This window comes from Bidens hawaiensis, unplaced genomic scaffold (assembly GCF_021521415.1).
Source record: "Bidens hawaiensis isolate Kalapana, Puna unplaced genomic scaffold, B.hawaiensis_p1.1 tig00001597_1, whole genome shotgun sequence".
Lineage (NCBI taxonomy): Eukaryota > Viridiplantae > Streptophyta > Magnoliopsida > Asterales > Asteraceae > Bidens > Bidens hawaiensis.
In genome coordinates this window covers 1549978-1568736 of record NW_027491092.1, presented here as the reverse complement: position 1 = coordinate 1568736, position 18759 = coordinate 1549978, and the positions used below count along the sequence as shown (strand labels likewise).

The 18759-nt window shown below is 35.6% G+C and overlaps 1 protein-coding gene and 1 pseudogene across 2 annotated transcripts; one reads left to right on the top strand and one right to left on the bottom strand.

Annotated features, from left to right (window-relative positions):
* The first annotated feature begins 239 nt into the window (after window positions 1–239).
* Window positions 240–1013, top strand: LOC143589540 (RING-H2 finger protein ATL60-like). The gene has a single exon (XM_077070276.1). The coding sequence runs from the start codon at window positions 240–242 to the stop codon at window positions 1011–1013; it is 774 nt and encodes a 257-aa protein (XP_076926391.1).
* A 2367-nt stretch (window positions 1014–3380) lies between these two features.
* LOC143589994 (putative ubiquitin-conjugating enzyme E2 33) lies at window positions 3381–5740 on the bottom strand (annotated as a pseudogene). The gene is made up of 9 exons (XR_013145386.1): window positions 5613–5740; window positions 5406–5460; window positions 5294–5332; window positions 5139–5202; window positions 5006–5067; window positions 4889–4928; window positions 4751–4778; window positions 4475–4565; window positions 3381–3811 (listed from the first exon to the last, which is right to left on the bottom strand). The product of XR_013145386.1 is annotated as a putative ubiquitin-conjugating enzyme E2 33 (transcript).
* Window positions 5741–18759: the final 13019 nt, after the last annotated feature.

Sequence of the window (18759 nt, the reverse complement as noted above, 5' to 3'; positions counted from 1 at the left end):
ATAAAAAGCTAAAAGCCAATATATATTTCCAAACTAAGAAACAATTAAAGGAATTTTTTTTTATGTAAGACCCCACCTTTGTTTATTTTCTCCTTTGGTCACCTACAAACAATGGTTTCGTTCTTCTACAGATTTTACTTATAAATAATAATAATAATAATAATAATCCCATCTCCTCAATTCAAATTCATCTCATAATAGATCCTCAAACATCATTTCCTATACGGTCTATACCCAAAATGAGCACTTCACCTGATCTAGTAGAACTGGCTGCCAAAATCTTAATAGTTTCAATGGTAATATTGTCCATGCTTATCATTTTCGTTTCTTTCGTTCACCTTTACGCCAAGTGGTTCTGGAATAGCCGAGAGGCCTCCTCCAACACTCGCACCCGTCGTGGTGATTTTACAGCGGGCCACCAGATACAGCAGCCTGCAGTCACTGTCCTTCAGTGTTGCCTTAACCCCTCATTTTTAAAAACCATACCGGTCATAAGGTTTAACCAGAACGACTACAAAGATGGCTTGGAATGTGCAGTTTGCTTGTCGGAGCTCAGTGAAGGAGAGAAAACTCGAGTTTTGCCAAAATGTAATCACGGGTTTCATGTGGAGTGCATTGATATGTGGTTTTCTTCGCATTCAACTTGTCCAATTTGTAGAAGAAATCCTGTGACAGACGAGGCTGCAGTCTCAGTGGACAACTTATTGGAAACACAAGAAGAAGAATCAACATATTTTCCAACAAATATTTTGTTTTGGGGTGATGTTAGCACTTTAACAGCTTCTCAAGCAAATAATACTTATCATCATGCACCTATTATTGTATCGCCCGAGTCAGCTTCATCACAGACAATTACAGGTAGACCGGATTTAGTAATTGACATACCAATACTGCAGGTTGATTGTGATGAAGATAAAAAATCACCTGTTTCTTCAACTAGAATGAAATCATCAACAAGGATTTTGAGTGGCAGTCGAAGGCTTATTAACCCCTTTAGCATCAATACTGTTTGATGAATGTACTTTGTATATGAAAACATTGATGAAAGATGTTCTATTGTAGATTACAATACAACTCATATGTTGTATATCATAAATAGTTTTATTATATGTTTCGGCCCATTTCAACCTCTACTTATAGCATTCGAGCTTGGATCGTAAGTAGTTTTTATTAATTAATATATTTACAACTATAGTGTTTATATATAATATTATATTTATTATTTAGTTATTTTTATCATAATTATAAAATGTTGTTATGGAACTATACATAAGATAAAATTTTATAAATAACGAACTTGTGTAGACTTGCTATCTTACTCGAGGTCGATAAGTGAGAATTGGGCCTCGGGATTGTTGATCAAACACGCTTTTATTTAGGCTCAAGCTCGTTTATTCGATTACAACCATTAGCAAGTTGATCTGAAAGAGCTCATGAGTGGATCGGCTCATATGTTCAAAACCATTTAATTAAAAAGTTGATAAGTGAAGAATAGCATAGGTGGCGCTTTGATCATATACCTCAACAACAGTTTCAAAGTTGAAAAACAGAAGAAAAGAAACTATGACTTGGATGATATTATTATCATGTTACCAGGTAAACAGGACCATAGGATCGAGTAGTAGTAGCAGTAGTAAGTGAAACATATGGCATCTCCTCCTGTGATTTCTTTGTTTGGTTGAATGAAGTTGGGTGTTGAGCAGTGCAGCCGCCATTTATTGGGCCCGAAACATTTGCATAACCTCGTCTTGTTGTTTTGTGTTTGGTTTTCAGTGGTGGTGGCTGTGAGTGTTCCTCAACTCCATTTGTCTTGTGGGCTTTCAACCATTGATAAATTGCACTAGTTTTCCATGAGTCTTTAGGCTTTGTTTTTGCTTCCAGCTTTAACAACTGATACGATCATGCATAAAACAAACCAACATTAGATTCATTTTACATATTCATATAAAATGAATATGAATATATTTGAGTGTTATGTGTCTTATGTCCAAGGCTTGATGCAAAACTACTATCGAGCCAAGGGTCTCACCGGAAGCAGCCTCTTTATTCCTACGGGGTAGAAGTAAGGCTGTCTACATCATACCCTCCTTAGACCCTACCATAACTTTGCTATCGGTGGGATTTATTAAGTATGATGATGATTATATATGTTTGTTAATATGTAACAGGGAAATGAATATATCATATATAATAATAATACCTGTTGAAATTCCAAAGGAGGGTCAAACTCATCCATTTAACTTTATATAGCCTGAAATGCTTCTTCCCTGAAAGAAACTATCTATATCTATATAAATAATAACTGATGAAAAATGTGTACCTTGATTTATTTGTTGTAGAGGAAGATGGATTAATAATTAGTTGTGAAGAATTTGAATTAGCAAGCTTTGGTTTGTAAAATGCTACTCTAGTAATGGCAGGCAGGCATTTTATGCGCCGCATGTTCCGGATACTTTTTGACCTTTATTTATTTATGGGACAGGACATTCAAAGTCAACGCTTAACCTTCCCTTCTGCTTCATATTAGCTAGGTAAATTAATTGCTACTAATTTTATTATTATTATATATATTTCTTTTAGGTAAACAAATCCTCAAACTAATCATTTTCCTATAATAAAGAAATTGATATATGATTTTTACAAATAAAATAGATTTCTTCCAACCAAAAATGAAAACAATATCCAGATCTGCATATGAGAATTCCAATAATGTCCATCTTCCTCCTTGGTAAATCACCAACATGATTGTAAAATTGCTAATATTACAAAATCCATAGACCTCGTGCGTACTTGATATACCTTTATACACGAAGAGCAACATCCTAGTGCCTATGTGACCATGAACTCTCAATACACTTGCAGCAAATGAATATTAGGTCTAGTAAGTAGTAACTGTCAAATAGTTAAATATTCCAACCAACCCGTTGTATCGCTTTGGATTATACATTGGCCTTGCGTCCTCTAGAAGAAGCTTCCCTGTTAGAAGCATTGAGGTCATAAGCATTGGCTATAGCCTCGTTTGCAACTCAGTAATCCACACTTACAAAGCATATAGAGAGCATATACGGGATACTTCTATGCATTTGTTTGCGTGGCATCAATAGACATGCAAGTAAAAGTAGACATGTAAACGTGATTTTCTTTAGATAACTATAGTGTGCTATCACACCCTAGAAAGCGCTTGAATGCAGACCTTACAATGATTAAAATTTCCTGGCTCAAAGAACCACTTCTGTAAGCCCAGAATATTATAATCAAAACTTAAATGTTGTAAATAGAAAATGTGAAGGTTCAAATGCATAGCAATACTTATACTGTAAGTCAGACAACAGCAGTTTAAGCATTTGGATATACTGGTACATTATCCAAATGGTTAAACCTTAAAACATCAAGCACATGCACCTTTATATATAGACAACCAAAATCCCAAGGATTAAACTTCAACATTTCCAACATCATACAAAAGCATTTACTTGCAACATTTTTTAGCAGACCAAACTTAATATACTTTGTAACTTGTACCAACTTCTTTATGACACATTAAAGTTGCATCAGCGGCAAAGCCATTACGAGACCAACAAATGAAACTAGCAACAGCACCATCCACATCGGAAATGACTGTTTCTTGACTTCTTTCGCATCTTCTTTCGGTGCTTCTACTCCTTTAACCTCATCCTTATTGTCCAACAACTCCTGTGAATTTTCTTCCTTCTTTGCAACAACAGGTTGTTCTTCTATAACGGGCTGCTCAGATAGTCGTTGCTCTTCATATTTCTTCACATACTCTGCAAATAATTTCCTGAATGTTGGGCTGTAATCAAAATGCACAAAGATTGATTGTGTGAGTTATAACGGTAAAAGTTTAATACTTTACGAATTATGAAGAGAGAACAGCACAAAATACACTTTTTCCCAATTTTAGCAACAAATTTTATAGTAGATGCAATAAAAAAACTAACTAGCACTTAATTACCGATTTTAGCGAACAAGTAATATTTTATTTTATTATTAACTGAGGCGACAAATGACGTGTTTGACCAACAGGTCAATTTTTAGCATAACTAGCTGACATGGAATCGTATTTGTCATTTGAATATTTTGCATATCAAAAGTGGCTGAAAATGGCATCCGACATCCTATTTGTCATTTGAGTGCATATGCTGCACATCATCTAATTTGACATTTAACAACTATTTTTAAATTAAAAAAAAAACTATTCATGTTTTTATACTCAAATACAAATAATTTTCAAATTTTCTTATAAAAGCATTTTTGCATGTCGTCGGATGTGGTAGCAGACATGGCATCAACCGGTCTCACATCAACAATTTACAAATTTAAATTAATTAAAAGGGGGTTGGTTATAAAATAAAATCAATAAAAAGTGGAACTTAATTTTCGCATAATTTATAGTAAGTTGCTAAAATTAGAAAAAGAGTAAAATTCGTAATGCTTGATGAAATACTGAACTCACTTTTTACAGTTGAAAGCCAGAGATGCTTTTGCAGGCGCTGCTTCTCTGCAACTGTAGTGTTTACACTACCAGTGGTAGGGCTGTTGTCCATCTGCATCAATATTAATAAAATCATGATGATAACAATTAAAATCACCGTGCAACAATATGTAAGCATTTGCATCTGAAAATGTATGGTGTATATGAAAGTGGCAGAAAAAAGGTATAAAACGTTAGTGAATATAAAGAAACTTGGCATATAAAGTGAAACTCTTTATAATTGATAAGGAAACTCACCATGAAGGAGAGAAGCCCCGTAAGGATACTGCATGAGAAACGAACAAAGAATAAAAATAGTAATAATAATAATGATAATGGAAAATATAAAAATTAGCATAATAGGATACGCGATTTCTTCAGTTAAACCAGCACTACCTTGAGACCGACCACATTGGGTTCCAGCTTTCTGGATGGACTGGAAAAATGATAAAAGAGAATGTTACTCAAACCTTTTTTAAATGCTATAACTTTAGTCTTTGAAAATGAACTTACAATCACTCATTGACAGGCATATTTTCTTTTGGGTCATAAACCGCCCATTTGGAGTCGTCATGCTACAAAAAAATAATTACTCTATCAGAAGAATCAGAAACCACAAACTAATCATGAATTCTGATTTAAATACCTGATTCCTGGAGGTTTAAACGGATACTCTGAAGGAAACTTGATTTTTCCATAGTAATATCCACCTATATGACCAAAATTTTAAAGATCATCATAAGCTTAAGCCATATATGTATATATATAGAATGAGAAACGCTTTTTTTTTTGGAGACTAACCTGCAAAAGGCGTTCCTTGGCTCCCCTCCAATACGTAATCTGAAATAAACAACGTATCATACATATGTAAAGAATAATATGCTAAAAAGAAAATAATGAAAGGCCCACGTACGCCACTCAAGAATGTCATTTGGGGAAGGCCGGGCAACAACATGTGAAACAGGTTCCTGTAATTGAAAACGGGGAGAGAATAAATATAATATCATTTATAATAACAGCAGAAGACAAAAAAAGATACGAAGTATTAAGCACATTGCAGAAAACAAAGGGACTGCGAATGTAAATATAACCGCTGAGGGGAAATTATACGAAGGCATACTTTACAAAGTGCTCGGTATTCCTTTTGAAGACGTTTTACACAAGCTTTCTCAGCCATCTGCCAGATAAAAATGATGTGCTTGTTGTTCTTTACTTGATCATTCACCTCAAGAGTATCTTAACAACCTGTTAATCATTAAAAACTTGGAATTAACATAATCACAAAATTATAAAACGCAAACGGTCCATAATATGTCAGCAGTTACATGAACTCAAAATCGCTCGATAACAACTGGCGATATTCTCTTTATCATAGTAGCATATTTGAGGGTTCCCAAAACACATCGATCCACAACTTTCGTAGATTATAACAAGTGAATTGTCACATACATAGAATAATAATAATAATATAAGCAGCCATCATCAGATGATGTATCTGAAAGAAAACCCTAATTAGGCAGCCAGCTACCACAGGTCAAATCCAATATCCAATAATAATAATAATAAGCAAAGCAAGCATGGGCTAAAAGGTTGTTAGATTTAGCGATGAAAGTAATTATTCGAATTGAACCCGAATGGATCGGTGGTAAATAAATATGAGGCTACATATCATCAATTAATTGAATAACTCCGTGAAGAATAGATTACCTGAAAAGGAGAAGCCCTAATATATAATATAAGCCCTAATATAAGAGAAAGATCTATCAAGCGTGTGTGAGCTGAAAATGATTTAATCAATTAGGGATGATTTAGACTTACGAATTGAACCTCAAATCAAATTGATGAGAAGAAGAAAGACAGTCACTCGGGCATTCCGATCCGATCCAAGCCAGCCAGCCTGCCTCTGTGGTGGGTTCTGTTCCGACTCGGCACACAGGGATGCCAATTATCATATTCAAGATATGTATGTATGTATATATATATGTATATACACTAATGACCTTATTACCCCTTCCTGCATCTATAACTAATAATTTTCTTTTTCATTTTCCTTCTAAATAAACGTTTTTCGTACATGTGTTTTCATAAAAATCTCTAAACGTTTTTCTTGGCAAATCCGTGCCTTTCTTATTAGTGTGTCGTGTTTTTGGTATGTAATTCCTTCCTTCGCTCCCTTACTATAGGGTTTGACTCTTTATCGTTGGTATTTTTGGCCATCGCGTCTTTTTTTGTTCCATCATGCCTCCCTCCTGTGTTGTTCCTTTAGCATACTTCTTGGAGGGGAGGGATGCTTTCCCTTACCCATCATCGTAATTTTGACGTTGTTGAAAAGCACCCGCATTTAGCAAATTATATATGACACATTATACTGGAAAATAAAAATATATTATACTACTTACGATTTTGAAAGTCAATTGAATATAAAATTCAAGTAACAATATGACACATTTGGCTTAATTTAAACTTGCTATTTGCATCTTATATGTATTTATTTGTTTTTTGTTTGCCCAACTTGTTTATGACACATGACACACTCACAATCTTTTTTTAACAACTAGAGAACAACGGAATAAGCAAACAAGATAAATATAAATTAGACCACCTCTTTTCAACGGCTATTTAAATCACTGACCTACCCAATCATCTCCGTTCCATCTTAGGAGGAAAGCCACCATTTATGAGAAAACCCCCTGACCCATCTTAAACTCTCTATTTTCTTGCCATACGTAGAACTTGAACTCAGGGCTTCCCACTTTTTACGCCAACCAAAATATTATCGGTAATTAATAGAAAATTATAATGTTTAGTATTTGAATTTAGAATACCAAGGAAGGTTTTCTTGGATCCTACGGTGACATCGGTTAATTAATTAAGGAGGAACCCAAATTAAGAGGTATAGATAAATAACGTTGTTCACAAAGTCAGATCGACACATACACTCCAAGAAAGGTGATGGATGCTACATATATATCATGTGACCACACCATTAGCAGCAAGCAGCAACTAGCTTGTATTTGAATCCAGTCAAAGATTCAAGATCTCACAACCAAACTGTTACTACAACACTACCTGCATATATATTATGTTGGAATTTTTTTTTTGTGTAAATAAAATATTTTAATTTTGAATTCTTTTATATTATATGATTTGAAACACCATTGATTTAGTCAAAACCATTCAACATGTTATTAAGTTTTGGTCAAAAACTTAAATACCTTGGTTAATATTGATTGGAGTGTTTCAATTTTTTCATTAATGATGGTTGAATGGGTTCAACTTTCTACTAGTATAAATACCAAGAGAGCTCCTTGGTTGTAGACACACAAAAACACACCAAACAACACATTTTCTCTTGTGTTTTCTCCAACTTTCTTCCTAAAGAATTCCAACATTCTTGATCATCTTCATCATTTTCTTTAAGGTACTATTCGGGTGCTAGAGCCCTCCCCGGCAGTACATATTGGTTAGGCCGTTGTACCCTGGGAAACAAAACGGGGAGAGACCCGGAATTTGTTTTAAGGGCCCCGTTTAAAACACGATCCTCGGCCACAAAGACTACGACACCATTCTTCTTCTACACCTTTCTTGCATTATTTTATTTCAATTGTATTGTAATTTTGATTTTTCTTTTCGGTGCAATTCGTATTGTAATTTACTTGCTTTCCTAGATAGGTTTGATTCCTTGTATTGTAATCATTTTATTAAAAGTGTTTTATTTTTATACACGAACGGTTTCCTACAATCTTAAACAATTTTTTTAAAAATCACCGTTCGTGTATTCAAAACATTCTCGTGTGACTCAAACTAGTTTTGTTTCACGCGGTTGTGTTTTTAACAAACATTTTTTTTCGTTTCTATTCATAGGAGTGACTTTGTAGAAACGGAAACCGGTTACAATTCGGATTTTTTAACGCTAAACTCTTGGAAAAACCCATTGTTTGGTCCCTTCAAAGTTGGACTTAGAACACCTTCAGTGGGTTAATTTGAGAGTTCGGATTAAAAAGTTTTGTGTAACTTCAATTTAGTGGGAGCGACCACTATTAATATTTCCGAAAAACTAACTTAGCATAGGTTTTTTTTCAGAAAAAATGGCATCACCGTCATCGAGCAAGGTTACCGGTACGCCTTTGTCCGTTATGGTAGGAGCGACTGCCATGGCTAATCATGCTGAAAAACCCGAGAAGTTCTCGGGTTTGCACTTTAAACGGTGGCAACAGAAGATGTTCTTCTATTTGACCACCTTGAACCTTGCGAGGTTCTTGACAGAATCCGCTCCCCTAGCCACTAACGCGGAGGGGGAGACCGACGCTCAAACTTTGAGTGCGGTAGATGCGTGGAAGCATTCGGAATTCTTATGTCGAAACTATGTGTTAAAACGGTTTAGTTGACGCGTTGTATAACGTGTACTCTTCAATAAAGTCTACTAAAGAATTATGAGAGTCTTTAGACAAAAAGTATAAAACGGAGGATGCGGGAACAAAGAAATTTGTTGTCGCCCGTTTCTTGGACTATAAAATGGTTGACTCTAAGACTGTAATTAGTCAAGTCCAAAAGTTGCAAGTTATACTTCACGACATCTTTGCTGAGGGAATGACACTTAGTGAGACATTTCAAGTGGCAGCGATGATTGAAAAATTGCCTACTAGTTGGGTTGAGTTTAAGAATTATCTTAACCACAAGCGAAAGGAGATGGCCATTGATGATCTTATTGTTTGACTTCGGATAGAAGAAGACAATAAGAGAGCTCAAAAAGGTAGCCTAGTGGATGTTTCCGCCAAGGCTAACTTAGTCGAGTACGGTCAATCCTCCAAAGGGGGCAACAAGGGCAAAGGCAAAGGTAACAAAGGGAAAGCGAAAGTGGACATTGGCGTGAAGAAAGGGCCTGTGAAAAAGAAGCCTCCACCTTTCCAAGGACCATGTTACAATTGTAACGAGATGGGGCACCGGGCGAACCAGTGCAAGAAACCGAAGCGCGAGCGCGCGCATTTGTTGGACGAGGATGGCACTCCTCTCATGGCGATGATTACCGAGGAAGCGGCTTTCATCGAGGAAGTCAACGTTGTGGGAGACGCTCCCAAAGGGTGGTACGTTGACACCGGCGCAACCCACCAAGTTTACAGCGATAAACAACTCTTTAAGAATTTCAAAGAGGCGACCGGTGACCAGAAGCTTTACATGGGGAATAAAGCGACTACGGACATCATGGGGGAAGGCGATGTGGTCTTGAAGTGGACTTCTGGCAAGGAGCTCACATTGACCAAAGTTCTCTATGTTCCCGAGATTCGCAAGAATCTTGTCTCGGGATGGATGCTCAACAAGCATGGATTTCGCTTGGTGATTGAATCGGATAAATTTATTTTATCGAAAAATGAAATGTTTGTCGGCAAGGGTTATGCTGACAATGCTATGTTCAAATTGAATATAATTGTTGTCAAAAATTCTATGAATAAAATTGCAACTTCTATTTACATGATTATATGTGTGCTTTCAAAATCCAACCACTAAACATGGTTTCTCACTCTAATATTGCTTATTTGTTTTTGGTCCTTGTTCTTAATATTCTTGGTTCATGGCCGGCCTGTTGGTATTGAAGCAAGCAGGTATCTACTCCTATCAGAAGCAGGTGCAAATTTGTACTTTTCATCTTCAAAGTCTCTACATTCAACCAAAAAGAAACCTTTTAAGAAGCAGCTGGTAGAAGGATACCACCAAGCAGATCAAATCCCACACAGAACAAGTAATTAATTAAAGTTCACACACCATATATATATATAAAATGTATTCAAACAAATTGATCTTTCTCATTAAACTGATTGTTAATATAAGTCTAGGCTATGAATAAGGGATTGATTACAACAAATAAGGAAATGCTATAAATGAAATATGCAGTCAAATAAGAGACAATAATTTGATATTCAAATTATTTTATGCATTTGGTGGGAAATCAATTGTAATGTTAATATGCCCCCGCAAGATAGACGATCGAGAGGTTAGTCCAATCTTGGAAATAAGTGTGTAAAATCTTTGCTTCAGTAGTGGTTTAATGAGAGCATCAGCAAGTTGGTCATCGCCGGAGATGTGCGTGACGCGTATTGCACATTTTTGAACCTTTTCTCGTACAAAGTTAAAATCTAGAGCAAGATGTTTCATACAGGAGTGAAAGACCGGGTTTGCCGAGTAATGTGTGGCACTTAGACTGTCACAGTAGATTGCAGGTGTGACTGTTGACTTGTAACCAACCTCAGATAAAAGTGATATAAGCCATTGAATTTCCATGGTAGTTGAGGCAACAGACCTAAATTCAGCTTCGGTAGATGATCTCACCACTGTTGGTTGGCGTTTGGAGCTCCAAGCAACTAGATTGGATCCGAGATAAACAATGTAACCCATTGTACTACGATAAGTATGACGGTCACTAGCCCAATCCGTGTCGGTGAATGCATGTAGGTTTAAAGGAGAATTATTTTTGAAGAATAACCCATGGTGTAAAGTACCGTGAAGATAGCAAAATAATCGTTTAAGTGATGCCCAATGTATATTAGTTGGTGAATGCATAAACTGAGAAAGTTTATTGACGGAAAAGGCAATGTCGGGTCTCGTGAGGGAGAGGTACTATAGGCACCGACAAATGCACGGTATTGGGTTGGCGATGATAGAGGTGTTCCTTCGGTGGGTGTAAGATGATCCGAGAATGACATTGGAGTGGACGCCGTCTTGTAACCACTCATGTTGGCACGAGTTAACAAATCAAAGACATATTTAGATTGAGAAAGAAAAAGACCATTGTTTTGGGGAATGACTTCAACACCTAAAAAATATGACAGAGAACCTTGGTCTTTAAGGGAAAAGCGAGATGCAAGAGATTTGATGAAACAATTAATGAGCGATGAATTCGGGCCAGTGACAATAATGTCATCGACATAGACGAGCAGATAGATAGGAGATTGAGTAACATGATTAATGAATAGAGGATGGATCGGAGATAGTTGGTATGAAACTAACCAAGAGAAGGTATGATTTTAGTTCATCATACCAAGCATGTGAAGCTTGGCGAAGACCGTAGATGGCCTTGTGTAATTTGCAAATATGATTAAGAAAAGATGGATCGGCAAAACCGGGGTGGTTGAGACATGAAAACATCCTCGGTTAGAGTACCTTGGAGAAAAGCATTGTTTATGTCAAGTTGACGAAGAGACCAACTTTGAGAAGTGGCTAAGGAAAGAATGAGGCGAAGAGTAGCGGGTTTGATAACCGGACTAAATGTTTCGACATAATCTAGGCCCGGGTGTTGGTGAAAACCTTTGGCTACTAAGCGAGCTTTTAGGCGATCCACTGTTCCATCTGGTTTAAAATTAGTTCAAAATACCCATTTACAACCAACAAGGTTGGATGCGGAATCGGGTGGGACAAGGGACCATGTTTTATTTCGCTGGAGGGCATCGAATTCGTCTTGCATGGCTTTGCGCTATAGTTGACTTTTGAGTGCTTGGGTAACATACTAACAGTTGTTGGTTCATTAGGATGAGGAGAGGTAGCATTATAGAGAACAAATGTATCATTGTGGTATTTGGGATTTGGTTTGCGGGTATGCGGCGGAGAAGTAATGTGTTCATTGTTTGTGAGTGGTGATGTGAATGAATTAGGTGATGGTGAAGGTTTATTTGGGAGGTTCGAGGGGGAGGAGGGAATAGATGGGTGAGGAGGATTAATTGATGAAGTGGGCTGTTGGTTTGTGGGATTATTTGGGTTTGGTGATGTGGGATCAGAAATGGATGAATGTGGGTTTTGTGTTGTCATTGGGCTGGAGTCAAAAGGAGGAATGGATGAGGAATTTTCAATAGTTTGTGAAGAGGAATTAATGATGGGTGTTGTGTGAGATGGTGTGGCAGTTGTTGAGTTAGGATGTAAACAAATGGTTAACGGTAACCAAGTGTCTGGATTAGGAGGTGAGGGGGTAGACGATTTAGATAGAATTTCATAGGGGAATTGATCTTCAATAAAGTTTACATGGCGGGATATATAAACTTTATTTGTTTGGGGATCTAAAAGATAACATACGCTTTGAGTGGATGAGTATCCAACAAAGATACATGGTTTATACTTAGGTTGAAGTTTGTGAGAGGAGTATGGTTGTAACCAAGGATAGGACAAACAACCAAAACTTTTTAATTTATTGTAGTTTAGTAGTTTGTTAAATAAACGTAGATATGGAGAATCGTTTTTGAGGGTGGAGGTGGGTAAACGATTAATGAGATAAGTGGCAGTGGTGAAAGCAAAAGGCCAATATTTAAGAGGTATTTTGGCGTGAGATAGAAGTGTTAGGGTGGTTTCGACAACATGACGATGTCGACGTTTGGCATAACCATTATGTTCCGATGTGTGGGGTGGGGATGTAAGATGAGAAATGCCACATGAGGCAAGATGAGAAGCAAGTTTGATATATTCACCGCCATTGTCTTAAAATAATTGTTTTATTTTACATTGAAAATAATTTTCCACAAGACTTTGAAAATTAATGAATGTATTAAGAGAGTCGGATTTCTTTTTAAGAGGGTAAATCCATGTATATTTGGTGTAGTGATAAATGAAGATTATATAATATTTATAACCATCATAAGAGTTAACCGGTGAGAACCAAACGTCGGAAAATAAAAGTTGAAGTGGTGCATTAGAAGTAATAAAAGATTCATAAAAAGGAAGTTTGTGGCTCTTGTTTATGCAACAAGAATTACATGACTTATTAAAAGTAGAAATGTACGAAACAATAGTAAATAAATGTTGTAACACTTGTGCATGCAGGTGTCCAAGACAGTGATGCCACAAGGATGGTTTATTTTGCTGAACATAAAAAACATGAGGTGGCAATTTTGGGCGAAGCTCATAAATCCTGCGTTCAGCTGTTCCCCGGAGGAGGGGTAGGTGGGAGTGGCAGTCCTTGATAACAAAATTAAGAGAGAAAATTTGAATTATTATATTGTTATCGAGACATAAACGTGAAATAGAAATAATGTTACGAGAGATGGACGGAACACACAAAACATTGTGTAAGGTTAATGAAACCGTGTCGAAATGAAGTGTTAAAGAGCCAACATGTGTAATAGTAAGAGACGAACCATCGCCAATGACGAGTTCTTAAGTACCATCATACGGAGTGTGAAGAGATAATGCATTTAGATCATTTGTAATGTGATGAGAAGCATCACTATCAAAGAGCCATGGGCGGGTGTCATTGGTGTTTGCATTCAAAACCTGCATCATATTGGCTTGTGTTGCATTGTTTTGTGTTCCTTTGGGCAAAGAAGGTAATCCAATGTGCGGATACTGTTTCATGAAGGCAAAACATGAGGTAAGAGAGTGACCTTTTGCAAAGCAAAATTGGCATTTGCCTAAAAAAGGTCGGTTTTAAGGGGTTGCTTGGGGAGTGGCCGAAGGTGTTGAAGGTGTAGGTAGTGTACCCGGGTTCTGTGAAGAGTTGCGAGTATGCCAAGGTTTATGTGTGTGGTGAGTATTTGCAGCAAAAGCAGTTGTAGGTTGGTGAAGAGTAGGAGCAGTGGTGTGTTGTTGGGCTAACAATAACTCCTTGTTGATTAGTTTTTCATGAAGTTCATGGAACGAGATTGGGGTATCGCAGCCATGAACCGCATCGATGATCGATTTGTAGGAAGTGGGATCCAACCCGTTTAGGACAACATCAGTAACATCTTCCGGGTCCGGTTGTTTTCCGAGGATAGCGAGTTCATAGGCTATAGCTTTGATCGATTGCATGAAGTCGGTTATTGTTTGGTTTGGACTTTTGGTGGATTGTTTTAAGCGGTATTGAAGTTGTTTGATATGGCCACGGGAGGTGGAGGCATAGGTATCGGAAAGAATTTTCTAAGCCTCAAGTGAAGATTTGGTATTTGTGATTAACGGGACAAGAGGGGGAGAAAGGCTACCGACTAATGCTCCGAACAGTAGGTGATCTTGACGGAACCAAGCGTTAAAATCAGCATGAGGAATTGAATTTCCTTCTTTGTCAATAGATGGTTTTGGTGCCGGAAGTGTGCCATCAATGTATTTGAAGAGATCAAGGCCATAGAGGAGGGCTTCAATTTGTGTTTTCCAGCTTAAATAGTTGGTTTCAGTAAGTTTTAGATAGGGAGGCAGGGGTGACAATTGTGAGAGAGGATGAGGTGTTGAGAGGTATGGTTCCAATGGTGGAAGATGTAACAGAACCGGTGGTTGCCATAGCTGCCGGAAAACACAGAGTTGCCGGAGAACGGAGCGGCAAATGTAGGGTTAGGAGGCGGCTATATTTTTAAGAAAATCGTTGTCCTGGCTTTGATACCATATAAATGTATTCAACCAAATTGATCTTCTCATTAAACTGATCTATACTATTTAATAAATAAACGTTTTGATTTGCCACGTGTCTATCTCTCATCCCTCCTCAATTGGGTAATCCCGCTCATTTTCTTGAACCGAAAAATAGTTTCTTGCGGTCTTCTTATGATCCATACCCGCTTTACATAAACCTTCTTTCCATCGAAACCCTAATCCATCTTTCTATATCTCGCTCCCTCATCAAAGACAACTGCCGGTATCTAACCCTTACCATCTCCGGAGGTACTAATTTTGAATTTATCTTCCTCAAACCCAGGGTTTGGATGATTCAACTTACCCTAAATTTTGATTGTTTTCTCCGTTCGCCATATTATTTTTCAACTTGGATTCAGTTCGTAATTGTTTGTTGTAGTCAAAATTTAATTTGCGGATTTTATTTCAGTCCGTTTTTGTTTTTATTTGGATTCAGTTCAAAATCATTTGTTTCAGTCGATTAGGTTGCTTTACGAATTTATTTAGGCATGCTTGATTCTACGATTTGAAAATTAATCTTTTTTTTTAATTTAAGTTGTGTTTGTATTTTCAAATTGAAGCCTCTGTTCATTTAACGCTTTAGCAAATTGGGGGCTATTACTATTGGGGTTGGTTTTCTATTTTTCAATTGAGGATTTCGTTCAATATGCTTGTGCTTTGCTTTGCATAGTGATGAATTCTTTTTTTTTTTTTTTGGATATTTGGAAACTACTCCACCAAGTATTATGTGAATTTGTTTCTTAGGTGATTTTGTTTCGTTAAGTATATGTTATAGTTATTAGTTGCTAATCATAGTGAAATATAAATGCAAGTAACACTAATATATAATTCATCTTAGTTTTTTTGTCCAGATACCTAAAACCATAGTAGTATTAAATACAGCGATGTTGAGTTGTGTTTTCTTTCTTTCTATTGACTCCCTTTATTGACCACACACTTTTGCAGGGGGGGTCTCGGTTATGTGGTTGCTAACTGACTTCATAATTAACTCTTTTTTCATTGGTGACTCATGTAAAATATACCCTAAATTATAGGTAATTTACTTTTGTTTTTGGTAGTTAAATTTGTTTTATTTGATCATATATATGTTTCTTTTAGTATTCAAACTTGAGTAGAATATGTTGTTAAGTTGGTATGGACCTTCTGTCCTGATGATTTTGATGTTAAATGGCCTAATTAATATATTGGTTTATATCATGGTGTGCTTTTGAAAGCAGTTGGTTAACAATGTTTTGTCTGTTGATATAGAAGCCTCTAAGGAAGCATGGGATGGCAACCATAGATATAAATTCGAATCTGTCCACATAAAAATGAATAAATATTATGATGTTTGCATATTTGATCTCAAATGTTAGTTTGGTCATGTTACAGTATACCTGAAGAGAAACATTATGTTATTATAATGTCTGCCACACGTGAATTTATGGGATGATTTTGTAACATTAATAAGCTTTTACTATTCCGGTTAATATTTTAGCTTAACCCATTTGACCGTTACTGTTATATTTTTAGTTAGATGAATTTTTTGTATATCTAACATGGTAGCTAAAAACTTTGCTCACCATTTCTAACCTTATTGCAAGTTCACCTGCAACATTCTGAATGATCAGACAGCACATGCTGCTCATTATGGACTCAACAACACCTCAGCACCTAAGAAGCCACCACTTTACAGCTTAAGGTTAATTACCATAGTTTTCATACTGGTAATCCAAAGTTCAGCTTGAAGTAATGAAGGATATGAAACTTATGAAGACTCCCATATTGGTTATCATTTCATTTATATTTACTTTCAGTTCAGTTAGGTACTCCCAAATTTGTTAGATTCAACTATATTTTACTTGCGTTTCAGTTCGGTTTGTGATGTATGCCAGCTGTAACCGAACCAATATTGGCCAATCTCAAATCTAAAAGCTGAATATTGGTTAATCGTTTGGTTTGGTTAACCTCAACATCCTTTAAGCTCAACTTTTGTTGTGAGTGTAAATCATTGGCTTGATGTAAGACAGAACTAAAACAGAGCGGATGACAACGTTCCTTCTCAATCTTTATGAGGCTAGGTGAATTACTATGAGTTAGCGAGTTACCGAATTTGCTCGCCCGGGTGAAATAGTTTGTATTTAAATTAAATAATAATAATAATAACATTTAACGACTAAAGGATGATTCAATTCCGGTGTGTAAACTTTTTAATTAACAAAAGTCAAGCTATTTGGAACACCGTTTCGAGGTAAGTTTTACATCAATAGATTCGTATCCTCATTCCGATCGAAAACCTTAAAACATCAATTTGAAATTTGAAAAAAAACTTAACGTCGTTTATTTTTTTTAACAGAGGTCCAATGAAAACAAATTGTGTGAAAGTTGGGACCGATGACAACTATTTATTAAGTTGAGATTATTATCGGCAACTGCATTAAGTTGGGATTATTAAAATCCAATTCGTCTTTTTTCAATATATATTTTTATGAACGTGGTATACAAAAAGGTTTTTAGAGATTATGATTTCTTTATAACTTTGTTAAATATAATTTTAACAAAATATGATTCTTATTTAATGTAATACATTATCTTTTATTCTTTTATCATAAAATTAAAAATTATATAATTTAATTGGTTTACCCGTGTTCTACATGGGTACCTAACCTAGTTGTTAATATATACAAAGTACAACATAAGTCTAGGCTATGAATAAGGGATTGATTACAACAAATAAGGAAATGCTATAAATGAAAATATATAGTCAAATAAGAGACAATAATTTGATATTCAAATTATTTGATGTGTTTGGTGGGAAATCAGGGGGTGTTTGGGATTCCTTATTTATCTCCTTATAACTTTTCATTAAGTTAATAAGTTACAAAAGTGTAATTTATGGAGCTTTTCATCTCACAATATAAGCAATCCCAAACACCTTATTACTTTTCAAAAAGTTTATAAGTTATAAGTTAGTGAAAATAAGCAATCTCAAACACCCCCTCAATTATAGTGTTAATAATATATACATATAAATTGGAGGTCAAAGTAGCAATGGATCCTTTTGATCATTAATTTCATGCAGTTTTGATAAGCCGGGAATATATATGATTTTGTATTATGTACGTTTAAATAGATCTTCGAGTATGCATTGCAATGATTCGAGCTATTCTAGTGTTTTATTATGCTTGCAGATTGATATATTTGTTTTGGAATTGTATTAGAGAGTATAATATTAGTTTAATAAAAAAAATTATTGTATTTGTTAAAACTATGCTTTTAAAATAGAGAATTGTATAAAAAGTATAATACTGCTATACAATTGTTTTAAATTATTTTTTTATTAGAAAAGCATTAGACATATTTGAAGAAAAAAAGTATAATTATACGTTAATATTTACATAGTTATAATTACTAAATCAACGTAGTTACATGTTAATGTATGAATGGTACAAGATAAAAGGTGTAGATATAGTAAGCTATGTTGCTTATATGATGAAAATATATATTATATTTATGGCTTATACGAAAAGAAAATGATGATGACCGGTAAATAAATCTAATTGCACGCGGTCGATATTAGTTTGATGGAAAAAACGGTTAAATCGTATGCAACAATTTTCTTTGTTTAAAGGTGATTTCAGTTGGTTTCCGCGCCCAAGAATAGAACATATATTCGCGAAAATCTATACTATATAATAAATAAAGGTTTTTTAATGTCACATGACATAACACAAAATAACTTCTTAGACTAAAAGGTGTGGATGTCATTTTACTTCCTACTTTACAGTGCCACATCAGCACTACATCATAACTCACTCCACTTCACTTTTATCCACAACACCATGAAAATTGTTACCAATTCACCACTTTCCTCTTTCTTTCAAATAAAATAATAATATTTATATAACTAAATTAATTTAATACAACTAAAA